The sequence below is a fragment of the Panthera uncia genome, chromosome D2 (assembly GCF_023721935.1).
Source record: "Panthera uncia isolate 11264 chromosome D2, Puncia_PCG_1.0, whole genome shotgun sequence".
Taxonomy (NCBI): domain Eukaryota; kingdom Metazoa; phylum Chordata; class Mammalia; order Carnivora; family Felidae; genus Panthera; species Panthera uncia.
Genome location: NC_064818.1, coordinates 14,719,274 through 14,735,747, shown reverse-complemented (window position 1 = coordinate 14,735,747; position 16,474 = coordinate 14,719,274). Strand labels below are relative to the sequence as shown.

Here is a 16,474-nt window from a genome sequence, read left to right as displayed (position 1 = left end):
CAAAGAGGCTGCGATGTCACAAAAATCACGGAGCGGACAGAAGTCTTCCTACCAGTCCTTAAAGAACGCCTGCTTACCTTCTGCTTCTTCTCAGACTTATTCTTCTACTCTTCTCAGACCATCCACTGCTTTTTGGCCCTTGTTTAACTGTGCACCGTGGGCTCTGCAATCATCTAAAACGTCTCTGTTTTCCTAACTTAAGGCCGGAGATTTCCCCTCATGTGAATAAACATAATGTGAAAAAAAAAGGCTGAGTTTTAAGAGATATTTCCTTCCCTGAAACAGCAATACTCCAAACCTGTAATAAAACTACACTCTGAACTATCAGAGGACAACACCTGCAGGTCTGGTCTTGATCACCTTCTCTCTGGTTAATCGCTGGCACATTAGTTTGGTTCAGGGTGATGGAGTCGCTGAATTGACTTAAATTAGATTGGGCTCAGGACAGTAACAGAAAGAGTGGCTGGTGACAGAAACCACCAAAGAAGCAGCCGCTAGGAGGATATAAAGGTGGAGCAGGGGCTAGGTGCTAGTCTGGGCCAGAATGGTGACTCCTGTATGGGCAGAGCTGAGTCTCAGATTGCTGGGGACAACATTCCACCACATTGCACTCCCCAGCTTTCATTCGTGTAGACTCTGCAAAGCAACAAATAATGAAAATACATGTGCTCCTTCTACATTTTCCCATCACCGTGGAAAAAAAGAATTCCTGAAATTCTTCGTCTTTCCCGGATCTCAAAATTATGGCCCACCATCTAGAGAAAGAGGACCCTTCTCTCTGCCGGTCCTTCTTGTTCTTCAGACCTCCCCCCCCCGGGGGACACATGGGAACAAGTCACCCAGAGGGGCAGCCTGAAAATGGAACTCACAGCCAAGCAACGTGCTTGGTATGTAGGATAATTAGATAAATCAGCCTTGTTTTAAAAACGATAACCTTTATCTGGAACTTTAATGGGGACTCTAGATTGAGAGTCTGCAAACAGCTCTCACAGGACAGGAAAATCCATCTGTGCACGTGAGCAAAAGGAGGGAGACAGGGCCTCCGGCACGGCGTCTACTGCCACCGTGTGGCAGTTGGGGCTATGGCCACCAAAACAGGGTGGCAGGCCTTCCCAAGGAGTCAGAGAAGGTGCCTCGGAATAGAAGTCTCTAGAATCAACCTCCTAACCCTTCCATCTTTGTGACTCTGTGCCTGGATGAAAACTTCATCTCTCTCTCGAGTGTCCAGAAAAGCAAAACAAGGACCAGAGTGGAAGGATCAGAGATAAGAACTAAAAAACAAAAGACGGAGGGACAGAAATTTGGAAATGGCAGAAACTCTTCAGAGTTTGAAACTCTGGATGCTTTTGTGCTTCCTCCAGATCACTTCCACCTGTATGTGATCAAAGGCACCTAGATCCCCCCAAAGTTTGTTTGTTTTATTTAAAGCAGTACACACATAACTCTCCACTATACAAGTCAACATAGTAATGCAGCTATATGCAAACTCTCAAAGATTTATAGTTAGAATTGACATTTTCAACTTGTGCTTGAATGGAACATAGCACTGAGTACATCCAACATTGGGGGAACTCACATTTTTCTCCACGTTTTGAAGACCTAATTGACTAACTTCAATGCCTGATACTCCAGCTCAGCTTTTCCAAACCAGGGATCAATATTTCTTCTGACTAATGTAAAACAGAGGATTCTAAAAGAGATAATTCTTTTGTGCAACTTTCTGCTCCTTGCCTTCTTTGGGAACCAGGTACATTCATTGCGGCTTGAAAGGGCTTTCCTCAGAATTGATCCCAATGAGTAAGGGAAGTTTTACTGAGGTAAGGGTCAGAAGGGCTGGTAATATCAACAGAAAAGAGTTCTGAAGAAGCAAGAAAGACTAAGCACAGGGCTTTGATCCACCTTTGAAGCAAAGTACTCACTGGGTTTAGAGATACAGCAGCATCCAAAAATACACCTAGTTTATAAACAGAACAATATCTGCTTTGATATGTACTACAATGATTCATAAGCAAATAAAAGCCAGATATAAGTGAATCCAGATAAATCAGCACACTATTACCCAAACTACTCTACTCTTTCAATTAAAAACAAGTTGAAGTACAAAAAGGCCCCTGGGGACACCTGGGTGGCTCAGTGCGTTAAGTGTCTGACTTCGACTCAGGTCATGATCTCACGGTCCGTGAGTTCGAACCCCGTGTCGGGCTCTGTGCTCCAGCCCTGGGCCTGGAGCCTGCTTCGGATTCTGTGTCTCCCTCTCTCTCTGCCCCTCCCCCACTCATGCTCTGTCTCTGTCTCAAAAATAAACATTAAAAACAATTTTTTTAAATAAAAAAAAATCCCCCAATAAACATCCTATAAACTAGTATGCTCTAGAAAGAGTCTTCCATTCAGTGGACTACTATGCCTACTTTTTGAGTAACAGAGACTCAAAATGAAAGACTCAAAATGTCTTTCCATCAGATTTCACTGGACACCGGACAATATGCATTTTGCACACATTTTCATCCGACTGCTTCTGACACTGGAAAAGCTAGATTAATACTGAAACACGGTGGTAGATCTTTCACAGAAGAAAGCTCTGCTATGTTACTTGGAAGAATTTATAGACAAAAGAAATGTAAATCTTTGCTGAACAAAGAAAAGAACCTATCAAGCTTTACTTGCAAGATCTACAGAGGAAATTTAAAAAGTTCAGTCTGCAATGAACCTTTGAGACACAAGACACACTTCAACTTCCTAAGCAGAGAGCCTACATCAACTTTGATTTTCTGGGCAGACTCGTAACTACATCTTTCTAGGTAGATTAGCTCATTTTAGGCTCTGAGCTACTGAATCAGTCCTAGGTGCTGGGTAATGAATTTGTCCTCTGAAAGTTTTTTAAGTAGCAATTCTAAATGCTGCAATTCAAGCCAGAGTTCCCTCATCCTAGTATCTGGGGAGAGCAGGGCTATGTTAGAGAGTCTTACCAAAGGTACCTGCTTTACGGACAGCTATTGTACAACCGGAAAATGCTGCTTACATTTCTTTGGCAGTTAATGAGAAATGGGCTAGTTCCCACAATGACAGTGGGGCCAAGGAGGGAAATTTGTTTCCTCTCCTGGTTTCCTCCAGGAATCCCCCAAAGAGACATGGAAATTACACCACAAACAATTCCCTATTCATGCTTGGGAGTCGGGATATAAAACTGTCACGTGGCAACTGGACTTAACAATGGCAGAGAGGAATGGCTTTCTTGCCAATAATAAGGATCCATGGTTTAATGGCCTAGTTGGAGGCAATCCCAGCCACTGAAGTTGCCTTACAGGGAAAAAGCTGCTTTTCCCATATCTTCCATGGCTGAATGGCTTAGCAACAGTCCTAACTAGGAATCCTTCCAAGTTCAAAACCAAAGTTTATATTCACTGTAGTGAGAACTCAACATTTAATGGCATTAAAAGCCAAGGATACAATATTAAAGTACCTATTCTAAAATTACCACAGAGGCCAAAATGTTGGAACACAACAGGTTGACAGAGAGCATGCAAAGTACTTAGCCGCCTTCAAAATCTCATAAAGTAACTCATAAAAGCACTGGAGGGAAGGCCTCCACCTAGGTAAAGTCAGGATGCTTTGCCCTATCAGGCCACAGTGAAGTGTAGCCCCTGGCCCCACTGCTTCTGTTTGCAGATACTAACAATACCCTTGTGGCAGGTACTGTCCTAAGTGCTATATATGCCTGTTACGTTTAACTTTTAAAGCCACCTGGTGAATTAATCACTATGTCATTTCTATTTATGGATTAGTAAATGGATACTTAAGATGGTTAAGCAAGTTGTTCAATGTCAACATGGACCAAAAAGTCCATGTGAGTGTTGGAACTGAAGCCTGGATCTGCCTAAGACTGACACTCGTGTGCAGGCTACTCAGTACTAAACCCGATGCCCCATTACAGCCGCATCCATGCGGACACAGAGAACTATGTAGTCGTGAATGAGTAGAACGCAAGACAGGAACATCTAATGTCAGCTGCAATCTCTGATTTCTGTGTCCAGAGGTTTGAATAGTCATTCTGCAGGGTTGCATTTTATGTATGTATGTATGTATGTATGTATGTATGTATTTATTTATTTATTTATTTATTTCAGTTTGGGGGCTTTTTTGGGTCCATTTCCCCACTTACGAGAAGGAAAAGGTAATCAAATCTGTAATCAAATGACCAGGCAAACTGCTAGGGTTTCCGGCTCTTTCACTCCAAGCGCCACAGGGTGAGGGAGTTTGTGCTGATGTTGTCTTGATGATCCCACGTTCACCGGATTGCTTCTGTCTACAAATAGGTCGAATTGCTCCTGCTGCTACAGGAAGAACACAGCGCGAACTCCTCGACCAGGCTTCACGGCCCCCGTGACTTGACTCCGCTTCTCCTATTCAGCTTGTCACCTGCTCTCGCTGAATGCCCAGCTGGTCTGAGCACTGTCCGAACTCCAGCTGGGCTCTCTGTGTCACTTCCAATGATCCGACTTGATTCAATTCAGAATTTACTTAACATCTATCTACAGAGGGCTAAGTGAGGGCTCTAAAGGCACTGGTCGGAGGCACTTTTCTCTAGACAAGTACAGTCCAGGGGGGACGGGAGTCCTACACAAGTAAATGAGGTACCAGGGAGAATGTGATAAGCCCCCCTCTGACATGGAGCAGCGGATTCGTTTGCACAGAAGGGATTGATAAGATAAAGAAGTACAGAGAGGCAGATCGCAATTCGTGCTCTGAGAGGTGATTATTCCAAAGGGTGGGACTGAATGGAGGAGGGCAATTGAGGTAAAGAAGGACAGACACTTAGAGAGGAAGGGCTGAAGGTTGGCCAGTGTGGGCTTCGCAGAGAGGAGGGATGAGGGGCAGGGCTGCGCAGGGGTGCGGGGGAGCAGGCTCAGTGCACACCTGCCCGGGCGGTGGGGACCACGTAAGGGCATCTCTGTGAGGCATGTGTTTGCAGGCAGGGCTGCTCCACAGGAGGTCTCGGGGCGTGGGGTGAAGGCCCGGGCTTCAGAGCAGGACTGGACAACCAGTAGTCCACAGGCCACAGTAACCACGCACGTGTCATCTGTAGCCTGTGGTATTTCAAACCAATTCAAACTGGCGACATTAAACAAAAGAGAACTTTACAAATAAATGTGGATTTTTAGCTCCTTGTGGAAAGTACTGGAAAATCCAGTAGGGCCGGGCTTCCTGAGTTGGCCTAAGTAGATAAATGCCCTCCAGTGGCCTGTGGGAGCCGCCACTCCTAACATGTGACACTGGCCTGCTTCCCCCGTCTACACTACCTGCCTGGGAGCCACGGGGCTCTGAGTCTGTGGCCCCTGTTGAGGCAGAAGACCAGGGACGAAGACCCAGGTGTCCTGAGCCCACTTGCTAGCCACTGAAGGTTGAGCATGTTTCTCAGTCTTATTTCCTTTTCTGTGAAATGGAGCAAATCTCACACGTCATGTTGACAACTGGACAACTGATGACTTAGCAGAGTGCTTCGCACACAATACATATTTAACAAGCGGTGGCAGCCATGACCAGAATTATTACAGGGAAGTGATCCCTTTGGGGCCTGGAACTGCCATCATGTTGCTTCCCACAGAAAGCCTGCAGGTGTGTTGGAACACAGGTGCAAGGCGTTACCCGGCCCTTCCAAGTTTGCAAAATCCTGACCTGCTGGCCGTGTACTTGATCAGCTGCCTTCTGCTCTGGTATCATTCTTTTTTTTTTTTTTTTCAATTGTTTTTTTTAATGTTTTTGTAACTTAGTTTTAAGACAGACGGGGAGGGGGGGTGAGAGCAGGGGAGGGACAGAGAAAGAGAGGACACAGAATCCGAAGCAGGCTCCAGGCTCTGAGCTGTCAGCACGAAGCCCGATGTGGGGCTCAACCCCACAAACCATCTGTAAGATCATGACCTGAGCCAAAGTTGGACGCTTAACCGACTGAGCCACCCAGGCGCCCCTGCTCTGGTATCATTCTTTACATTAGAGACAGACGACACTCGCCCTCGTGCACATCCCAACACACAGTAGTCTGTTAACATAGGGACTAAAATATTTCAGTTGAACCTGCTTGCTTTTATCCTATTTACAGAAGTTTTCCCTTCATACCATCCATTCAAAGATACCCGAATCATCACTACATCACGAACTTCCATGAAAGCCAAGGCTTATTACGAACGCAAAGAAATGAGTCTCCCATGATAGATGGCATAGCTTCCACTGTCCCCAAGTCTGGGGAGGACTGTGAGACTGTTTGAATATCCAGCATAAGCCCGTCAGAGAGCAGTTTAAGTCCAGAAGATCACGGGACTCTGCACAGCACTCAGCCGTTTTTCCTGAGCATGAGTTGAACAGATGGCAGCCCCTTCTCCACTTTTCTAGAACAGCCGAGGGAGCCGCTTCAACGCTATAATTTTGCTAAGTGAAGCGACTTGAGTTTTGTTCTCATGCATTAAACAGGGAGCACTGTACATCCCTTATGCCCAAACGGGCCATTGAATTGCCATAACACCCCGTAACAAAGTCCCTTCTGAACAACTAACTTATTTCAAAGCACAGGCAGTGTAGAGAACATGGATATTCTCAAGCAACGGTCTGTACGTGTGAGAGCAAACATGTATCCTATTCCATTTTATCTGTGAAGCACAAGAAGATATGCATGGCTATGTGCCATTCTTTCGTAGAGCTCTTAAAACCAATTCCCTGCCAAATTACCTTGGGGATAGGGCAGGTGGTCGAAGACTTAGAACTTAGCATGGGAGGTGGTGGGCCAAGAGCTCTCCATTGGCATGTTTGCACACAAGAAATGTTAGTGATGACCAGGGAAATAATATAAAGCTTTTCTTGAAGGGGAACGCTGTTTTTACAAAACTTGATCATTATTCTCCTTAGAGAAGCTCAGTAATTAGTTTAATCGAATGACTTTTACCAGAAACAGAGATTCCTCGGGGGTCATCTGTTGATTTTTGCTGCCCCGCCTCCATCCACCCTGCTCCAAATTTACCTCTAAAGAGCCACCCCAGCCTTTCTCAGAGGGAACCTATGATTGCAGCTCTATACATGATCGTAGAGCTAAGCCAAGTACTTGCCTTGGTGACTGGGCTCAGGGGACGTGGCCCAGTCAGGACCAAATCCGACTCAATGAGACTCTTATATTGGGGTTTATGGGAGAGAAGCATGTTGTCCTTGCTGGACTCGATTGAGAGAAGACATAAGGCCTGGGGCTACTACAGGCATCTTCTGACCACCAGAGTTCAGTATTTGAGAGGGGTGTCAAAACGCAGGAACAGGAGAGAGATGGAGAAGGAGAAACCAACCACACCCCTGAAGACGTCTGCAAGATGTCTCAGTTACATGACCCCAAATTCCCACGGTGAGGAGGCCTTTTGACTCGGATTCTCTCAGGTGTAGCAGGAAGGGGGTCTAACTGTTGTACGTAGCCAAAAAGGCAGTGCTCGGGAAGGACTGATCTGAGACTGTCCAAGGGCTTCTCGGGGGCGCTCAGCACACACACATTCAGCAGCCCTAGCAACCACACCTGGCCGGAAGCTCTCTCGCTCCGAGTCAGTGCCCTGTGGCACACTGAAGCCTTGACAGCTCTGGAAATAGAGGGCAGGTTATACAATAAAGAGCTCTAGTCTGGAGGGGAAATGCAGGGGAGATGAAAGAAAGCAAGACTTGTGGGAAATTTAATAAAGAGAGGGCAATGAATGGGGAAAAGTCGAGCTCGCGGGTGGCTCTGCATGAGGCAAAACCTAAGGAGGAGGAGCCTACTGGAACCCTGGCAGGCATTCCTCTCTGGTTCTTATTTGCACACTGTACATTTTTAACTTTTTCAGGCTCTGGATACGCGACTTTATTCTAACGGGCGTTACCGGCAAAGGCAATCAAAGCCTTTACGGAGCGGGAAAGTAAAGCACATTTGCCCAGGAAAATAAAAATAAGAAAGTCTTGTAGCTTTATTTTGGGATAAAATAAGGGGCTTGTAATTGTTTTAAATTTAGTTTAAAAACACTACAGCTTGCAACTGAGGCCTGCAGAATAATGTGGCAGCTTTCCACGCTGTGTTCACGCAGAACTGAGTATGTGGTCTGAGGGACCTGCCATCTTAGATGCCTATGTCCATCAAGCCACTGTAACGAATGTCCTGAAGGCTGGGGCTGAGGTGAGTGCATCAAACCTCCCTCTTCTCCTGGGCCTCCATTTGCACGGGGACTTTGTGTGTCTTTTGGCTAGAGAAGAATTTTGTTTTCCAGGCTTTTTGGTTTTTTGGGTTTTTGTTTGTTTGTTTGTTTGTTTGTTTGTTTTTTTGTATTTTAGAGAGAAAGAGAGAGAGCACACAAACTGGGGGGAGAGAGGGAGAGGGAGAGGGAGAGAGAATCTTCAGCAGACTCCACACTTAGTGCAGAGCCTGATGTGGGGCTCGATCCAAGACTCTGAGATCATGACCTGAGCCGAAATCAAGTCCGACCGGTTGAGCCACCCAGGCACCCTTCTGTCTATTTTGACCAGAACGTGGGCACCTGAGGGAGACAGAGGAAGAGTGGAAGGCCTGCCAGCGATGGAGAATATGCGTGTTTCCCTGCAGGAGTGACTCTGGATACAGCAGGCTGCTTCAGGGTCGGGGCCCAGTTGGGACAGCGTGGCCTGGGAGAGTCACCACCTACAGTACCCATCAACTCTGCCGGAATGGCTGACACCAGCATTCTTAAGCAGCAGTGGCAGCAATGAGGAAACAGCCTAAAAGGCTGGTACACAACAAAATTCCACCTGGAGACCAGACCACAAGGACACAGACAGTCTTCCTTCGAGGCCCACGTGGGGCTCCTCCTTGGATTTCCCATGCACACCTGTGCAGGAAACTTTGACCCTGGGAAGGAGCACTGAACCACAGGATCTGGAATTAAGGTTCCTATAACTCCCTTTGAACTCTCCAGGCATGACGCCTAAGGCATTCTAATCACACCACAAAGGACTCCCATAAATCTTCAAATATACATGCAATTCTAAAGGAACGTACATGATGAATGTACTTCCCCACTAAGAGCAGACAACTGAGGTGTGTCCATGTGAATTATCCTCAAAGAATCTTGAAGTCCAGAATGAACAATGAATTCCGTCTGCCATTAGTAAGATTTACAGCTTGCCCATGAATCCGGGTATGTTCCAGATGCACAAGCTAATTCAATATCAAACTTAATTAACATCATCTAGAATATAATTTAGGAAGTTATTCAATACATATTGAAGGGAGGAAAATAAGAAAGATGTTTAGATTATCAATCTACAAAAGAGCTTGCTTCCATTACTGCAGGTGAGAACTAACTATATTTCGGGTCCATTCCTCAGGACAAATTTAAGAACAAGTTCTTGTGTTGCACCGTCGTCCTACCGGAAGGCAGCACTATTGTTTGCACACGATTCCTCTCTATTGATATTTATATGTTACATTCATTTTTGGACGTGGCTACTGCAAAAATGGCTCAGTTTATTTTTTATTTTTCTGCGATATCAGATTTTCTTTTTCTCGCACACAAAACCCACATGCTTTGACACCTACAAACGGATTAACACATTCATTCTACACCAGGATCCTCACTTCATTTGCAGTCAGGCTAATTTACATGTCCCCCAGCAACACGACAGCTCCCAAACCAGAAACCAGACCTCCACTTACCGAGCACGAGAGAAACTGTCATAATTTGATGGCTGATGCTGTAAAGGGCCTTCTTTCTGATTTCCAGACTTTAAATAACAGGATCTAATTTCCCCTAGAAAATCATGAAATTTCAGCAAAGAATATTAGACAAGTATCGTATATGATCATTCCAGCTTATACATTTTTCAAGTCAGAAGGAACTCATTTTGGACTGTTTTAATAATAATTGTTGGTAATCTAGGTCCATTCTTTATATTTTCCCACAGAATGTGTAACTAAAAAAATCTTCTTGACATACCTCTCTAATAATATGCTGAGACAAGTTTGCCTCAGTTACCTATTACTTAATTGCTTTTGATCAATTAATTTGCACCATCTCTTAATTCACTTTTATATACATTTGACCCTTGGACAATTTAGGTGTTCGGGGCACCGACCACCCACACAGTTGGACGTCCACATATGACTCTAACTCCCTACTTAAAAACTCAACCACTAATTAACGGGGAAAGCCTTACCCATAACACAAAGTCAACTAACACACATTTTGAATGTGATATGTTTTATATACTGTATTCGTATAATAAAGTAAGCCTGAGGAAAGAAAATGCTATTAAGAAAGTCAAAAGGAAGAGAAAATACATTTCCGGTACTGCACCGTATTCATCCTAAAAAACCAAAAGAAACAAACAATCAAACAAAACCATGTATAAGGAGACCTGTGCAGTTCAAAGCTCTGTTGGGCAAGGGTCAACTGTTTTCAGTTCATCGTTTTGTCTATTTTCATCATGTGTCAGTATGATGAAACATACCAGGCCCATGTGTCTTTGTATCATGTGCTAAAAGAGGCTTATCAAGCATGTGGTTTTGTTTCGTGGAGGTCATGAGACCATCCCCACCTCAGAATTCGCAGATGAGCAGTGGCACAGAGCACTGCCTAGTGTGTCAGCCTAGTAATGAGATGGCAAGAGATGGAATTAATTTGCAGAGTTAAATTAGTCTGCTAAAGAGGTTCCGGGTATTGAAGTGTGAAAATCAGTTCACTTTGTAAATGGAAATGGTCTCTCTGCAGAACAGGTTTGAGGTGTACCTTCTTCAGGTAACACGGGAGCATAATTAACTGTGTTATAAGCAGCTGGAAGGTAGACTGAAGGACAGGACCTCAACTTGAAGGTTCCTCCCACCAAGAGATACATTTATAAGGAAGACCGCAGCCCCCCTGGAGGCTTTGATATAAGTGTTAATGTTGTTCTTTAAAGTGTAAAAGACTTCTTTGTCTGTCTGTAGATGCGAAAGCACTTCAGACCACAAAGGATTGATCTGTAGATAGGGTAACCATATTATTCATTATCCAAACCAGGATTCTTTTGAGAGTAAAATAACAAACATTAATTGATGTATAAAAAACATTAATTGATGTCTTAAGCCAAATACCCATCCTCAAAAAACAAGGGCCTATATCACTTATCTACAGAACTTTGAACTTGCCACTTAACATTACTTCCTTCCTCCTTCCCTTCCCTTTCCTTTCCTTCCTTTCTTTCTTCCCTCTCTTTCTCTCTTCCTTCCTTCCTTCTCTTTATTTTTTTCTTTCTTTTTCTATTTTAAATCCTTTTTATGACAAGGCACTAAAAATATATATCAAGGTCAGATTTTCAACATACATCCAATAAATGTTTACTAGGTACTAGGCACTGCTTTCCTAAAGTTCACAGTTGGGAGGGGGAAAATACCATTAATCAAATTATTACAGGTCAATAAATAATTAGAAGTTATAATAGTATCAAAGAAGGAAAAGAACAGGGGGTTAAGAGCAAAAAGCAGAGGAATCTGACTAAGTCTGGGGAGCCTAGAAAAGGTTTCCCTGAAGAACTTTCTTTAGAATTAAGATATGAAGGATAAATAGCACATTGTGGGCTACATACAGGGACATGCTATGTGCAAAGGCTCTGAGGCAGGAAGGAGCACACTCTGCTCTAAGAACATTCTATGTGAGCAAATCGTAGGACTAAGTCAAGAACATTCTATGTGAGCAAATCGTAGGACTAAGTCTTCCTGTTCCAAAGTCTAGTACTGAGGCTAAGAGACCACACGGGCATGAGAAAGCCACCAGCCTTATCCCTTCTTCCTCGTTACTAAAAAGCTCTAAGGACTTACCGTGTTCATCGATGAAGACATGCATAGCGTCCACAGACATCTCATCTTGCACAGATGTTTCAGGCCCACTGATGACTTGCAAGACGGAGCTGTCTTGCTGGGAAGTTACCCTGTAGATTATCTGTCTTTGTCTATTGCCCTGGAAACTTAACATATATAAAAGTTTCAAGAACTATTAGGAACTCCTCCTTATCCTTAACAAACCATTAACAGAAGCAGCCACTAACTGAGGCTGCTTCACACTTTGCCCCAACATGAAGCTAAGTAAGTAAGTTAGACTCACAGGGTCGTGATCTTGGCAGGCTCGGTGAACACAGGGCTGGTGCTAGTGTGGTCTTGACTTTGCACGTCTGGTTTTCCTTGTTTGGAACTGTGTCCATTAGGCTTTTCACGTTCCTGGATTTCCTCCCTTTTCTCCTGGGAGCAGGTATCTGAAAAACATCATTTGATGTGTTAACATAATGTTAAATAAGAAATTAATGTGAAAGCCCTTGGAAATAAGTTACCAAAACTGAAACAAGAATAGACAGAAAATCTACACAGCTCCTATGAATTCAGAATGTGTTTTGATCAATTTTATTTTAACCAATTATGACAGTACCTAGGTATATTTGAAAAACAGTTTATATGTTAGAGGCAGGTTACTGAGCTATCTATGGACATCACCTACTCTAGGTTCAGGGAATCCCTTGAAATAACCCCAGTGACCACTGGCTCAGCTGATTGAAAAATCACCCATTTCGATTACTCGGGCCTGAAAGGTTCATAACTCATAAATGGACAGCATCAGATGAAAAAATAATTACGTAAACAAACCTGACTACTTTGGAGCAACGTCCCATTTACCGCTTTAAAATCTTATCAGTCATTCCTTCTCACTCATTCTCCACATCTAGATTTTCAAGGTAAAGGTAGACTTAGTCCCTTCATAAAGTGGATATTCATTAAATAGTCGACTTTGCACTCTGTACTTGGCACCGTGGAAGACACAGTGAGATACTACACCTGCTCCTTGCCCTGAGAATAACTTCAGGTGAATCAGAATGCTAAAATCAATAGGTACGAAAAGATTCTGTGAGTTTTTGCAATCCTCTTTAAATAACTGACCAAAATAAGAGCCTTAGCTTATACCATGATGCACAATGGAATCCACCCCTAAGGGTCAGCCCCTCCTTTTCTGAGGATATACCCCAACGGCCAGTTTTAGGGTTATAAAAACCACTGTATTCCCAAGACCAAAGATGTCAGGAGTTATGTTCTTCTGAGTAAATTGTTGTCTAAGAGAAGAACACAAGTGAGTGATTTGAACCTACAGGTCCTTTCAAGACATGCCATTTGAAAAGCCCACTAAGATCTGCTTGGGCCCTCAAAAAGTAAAATTATGTTAGCTTCCCTGCAGTATAAATCACACGATCATGTACACAACAAAGATTTTCATCCTCGGACTTCAAGCAATTAGAGAAACATTGCTGGCTTCTATGTGAGTCCTGAAGATAAACATTCCCGGCACATTTGTGAAACTGCCATTAGAATTTCTTGGATCCAAAAATGTTTGCCTTTCATTTGACAGCTCGTCAAGATAGAAGCTTTCAGTTTTCAAGAGACACGCTTGTGCGAAAGTGCTATCATAACAAGTAGCGTTAGCCGGTGATCACATCGCATACAAAATTGCAGAAAGGCGAATGTAGACAGCTCTACCCCTCATGCTGCACGTAACTTCTATTTATTCGTGTCTCTTTCTCATAGTCTCTCCTTCTCTTAAATGGGTACATTACATATGTCAACATACAGACTACTTGTTTTCCTTTTTCCCTTTAAAATAACACATTGACAGGAATTTTCTGTCTATAAAAACAGTGCACATTAATTATATATAATTAAAACCAGAGAAAAGGAATTTTAAATCACTCTTAACCCTACCAGACTGCCACAGGAGTCAGTTTGATACATAAGTACCATACCTGTCTTTTCTTCTAGGCATATGCACTTTTTCACAAAAATTAAGTTGTAATACAGATATGATTTTATAACTGTTATATTTACGTTAAAGTATTATAAATATTTAATGACATCAGATATTCTTCTTGACCATCTAGAAATGGTAGTTATATAATATTACATCGATACAGCATAACTTATTGAACTAGAGCCCTACTGTTGTAAATTTAGGTTGTTTCCATTTTTCCATACTTTGGATCATTCTTCAAAAAGCATCTCTACATACATTCATAATTATCTTGTTAGAAATTCTAGAAGTGATTGAATACGACACAGGTGGTGGCCGCACAAGATACATATAGAAATAGAACTCTGACCCACAGTCTACAGCAACCAGTCCAGAAAGCCAACATGCTATGGACAAGTCCTATGACTTGTAGGAAGTCAGATGATTATTTCTAGCAAACAGTCCAGGAAGCCAAACAACCTCTGTAAGAATCGGCCCCAAATGGCCAGGACTTGACTAGTGAGAGCTTCCCTAATTTTTGTCCCTGCTTCCAGCCAGAGAGAGCCAAACATGCCCCCTAACCAATCACACGGCTGCTGTAAGTAGCCTGCCTCCAGTATCCCCAGCCTCCAGTCGGAGCACACCTGAAGCCTTCCCTTTTCCCCACTACAAAGCTTTCCCACTCCTTTGCCTGCCTTTGAGTCTCTACCAAAACACAGGTGATGGTGGCCGACTCCCTTGCTGTAGCAAGCTCTAAATAATAGCCTTTGCTTCTTCTCATTTGAGTGGTCTTTGTTTACTTCCACAAAGTTAAATTAAGCTGGCCCAAAACAAAACAAAACCATGGTTTTAAAAGGCTTTTGATACATGTGCAGTTTTCCGTAGCCTTGAACCTTAGGACACCCCCAAGCCCTGAAGATAATCATAAAGCCCTTTGCGGAAAGGGCCTGGGTCGGAAAGAAGAGTATCATAGAGAGAACTGGGAAATCTTGTATCTTTTGACAATCACGTAAAGCTCAAGCACTGTTTCGCTATCAAGCAGGAGAAAGATGAGGGTGCGTTGCCTAGGCTGCTGGTATCATTAAACACTGTCATGTTGTGTTAGAAATATGCTCTATTTCTGTTTTTAGATAACAGCACATAACAAATTATTATTGATAGAGGAGCAAGAAGATATCACTGATCTCCAAGATAGAAGTGAAACAGCATCTAATTTGCCACCTTGAGTTCTTACCTTCCAAGAACTAAAAGACTTACGTCCTGCTCTTTCATCCTTCAATTGAAAACCTCTGTCGGGTACTTGGGTGGCTCAGTCAGTTGAGCATCAAGCTTCAGCTCCAGTCATGATCTCACTGTTCCTGAGTTCGAGCCCCACGTTGGGCTCTGTGCTGACAGCTCAGAGCCTGGAGCCTGTTTCAGATTCTGTGTCTCCCTCTCTCTCTGACCCTCCCCTGTTCATGCTCTGTCTCTCGCTCTCTCTCTCACACATAAATATACATTTAATAAAAAACAAAACAAAACAAACCCTGTCCTTTCCTGAAAGAGGTAAATAATCCACTCCTCCCTCCCTGCCACACCTGCAGATTCCTGAAACCAAGCCCCTTCCTTTCCATAGAAAACCAAGTAGCATCCATATTTCTTTGCACACCCCTAGATTTCCAATTTAATACTGTTCAGATTGAATGTGGTTAGCTGACAAATTTAAGAACAGAAACTTAAGTAGACAAATCAAATAAACCTTACACGTGGCCTGAGGGGGGAATCAGAATAAAAGGCTGAAATTGATCACGCAGATCAAGACTTTTCACCCATTTTCCTAATTGAATCCTCACAGTAAATCTGCAACATGTTGTTACTCCTGCTTTATTGAAGAAACTGTGACTCGGATGGATTTAGTAAATTGTCCAATCTCACCCAGCTGGCACTGCAAAACCAAAATTTGCCCCTGGGTTCTGAGGTCCCAAAGCCAGGGCTCTGTCCACCATACACACAGCTTCCTGGGAAGACACACATGTGCAGATCTACGCTATCCGATACGGTAGCCAGCCACATGTGGCTATTTAAATAAGGTTACATGAGGAGTAAACGAGTTAAGATGAGAGTAACTGTATAATTTATTATTCAAACTGGGAACACTTTTGAGAGTGAAAAGCGGTTGTATTACTAATTATGGTGGCAAAAAAAGTATAAACGAGGACCGTCTGGGGCAGATGACAATGTACGGTCATGCCTGTTAATACATGTAAAGGGCTTAGGACAGTACTTGACATAAATTAAGAGCTGTGTGTTTGTTATAATTATGTTTACAAATTGGGATAATTAAGGAGCCCTGCACATAGGATTTTATAATGGAACTCAACAGAAAAGTGGATTCATTTCACAGAAATGTAGTTTCCAATCAGCTTTCCCAGAATGCATCTATTCTATAAAGAGACAGAAATCTACTGTGAGTTCTGGCCACTGTGATAAAATATAATTGCTTATTTCCTCGGAAATAAACATGGCGGCCTTCTAGGGAAGCCGAACATTCATTCCTAGGCCTTAAATTTCCTGCTGGAGTAAGCCCATGTTGATAGGTGCTCAGCACACTGGTATTGGCACACTCGGCAATTATCAATAACACCAAGCAGCAATGGTCCGATATCCTGCCACTCGCAAAACCAAATCACAGAAGGTAATTCACACATGTATTGCCTTCTTTGCATCACAGA

General features: G+C 43.3%; 1 protein-coding gene across 1 annotated transcript in view; it reads right to left on the bottom strand.

The window, feature by feature from the left end:
- Positions 1 to 16,474, bottom strand: part of LOC125933102 (pecanex-like protein 2) — a 98,740-nt gene that overhangs the window by 41,650 nt on the left and 40,616 nt on the right. Inside the window, exons 6-8 of the mRNA XM_049645982.1 lie at positions 12,102 to 12,249; positions 11,819 to 11,964; positions 9,680 to 9,773 (exon numbers count right to left, since the gene is read on the bottom strand). Coding sequence (XP_049501939.1) covers positions 9,680 to 9,773; positions 11,819 to 11,964; positions 12,102 to 12,249 — 388 coding nt within the window. The remainder of the gene's footprint in view (positions 1 to 9,679; positions 9,774 to 11,818; positions 11,965 to 12,101; positions 12,250 to 16,474) is intronic.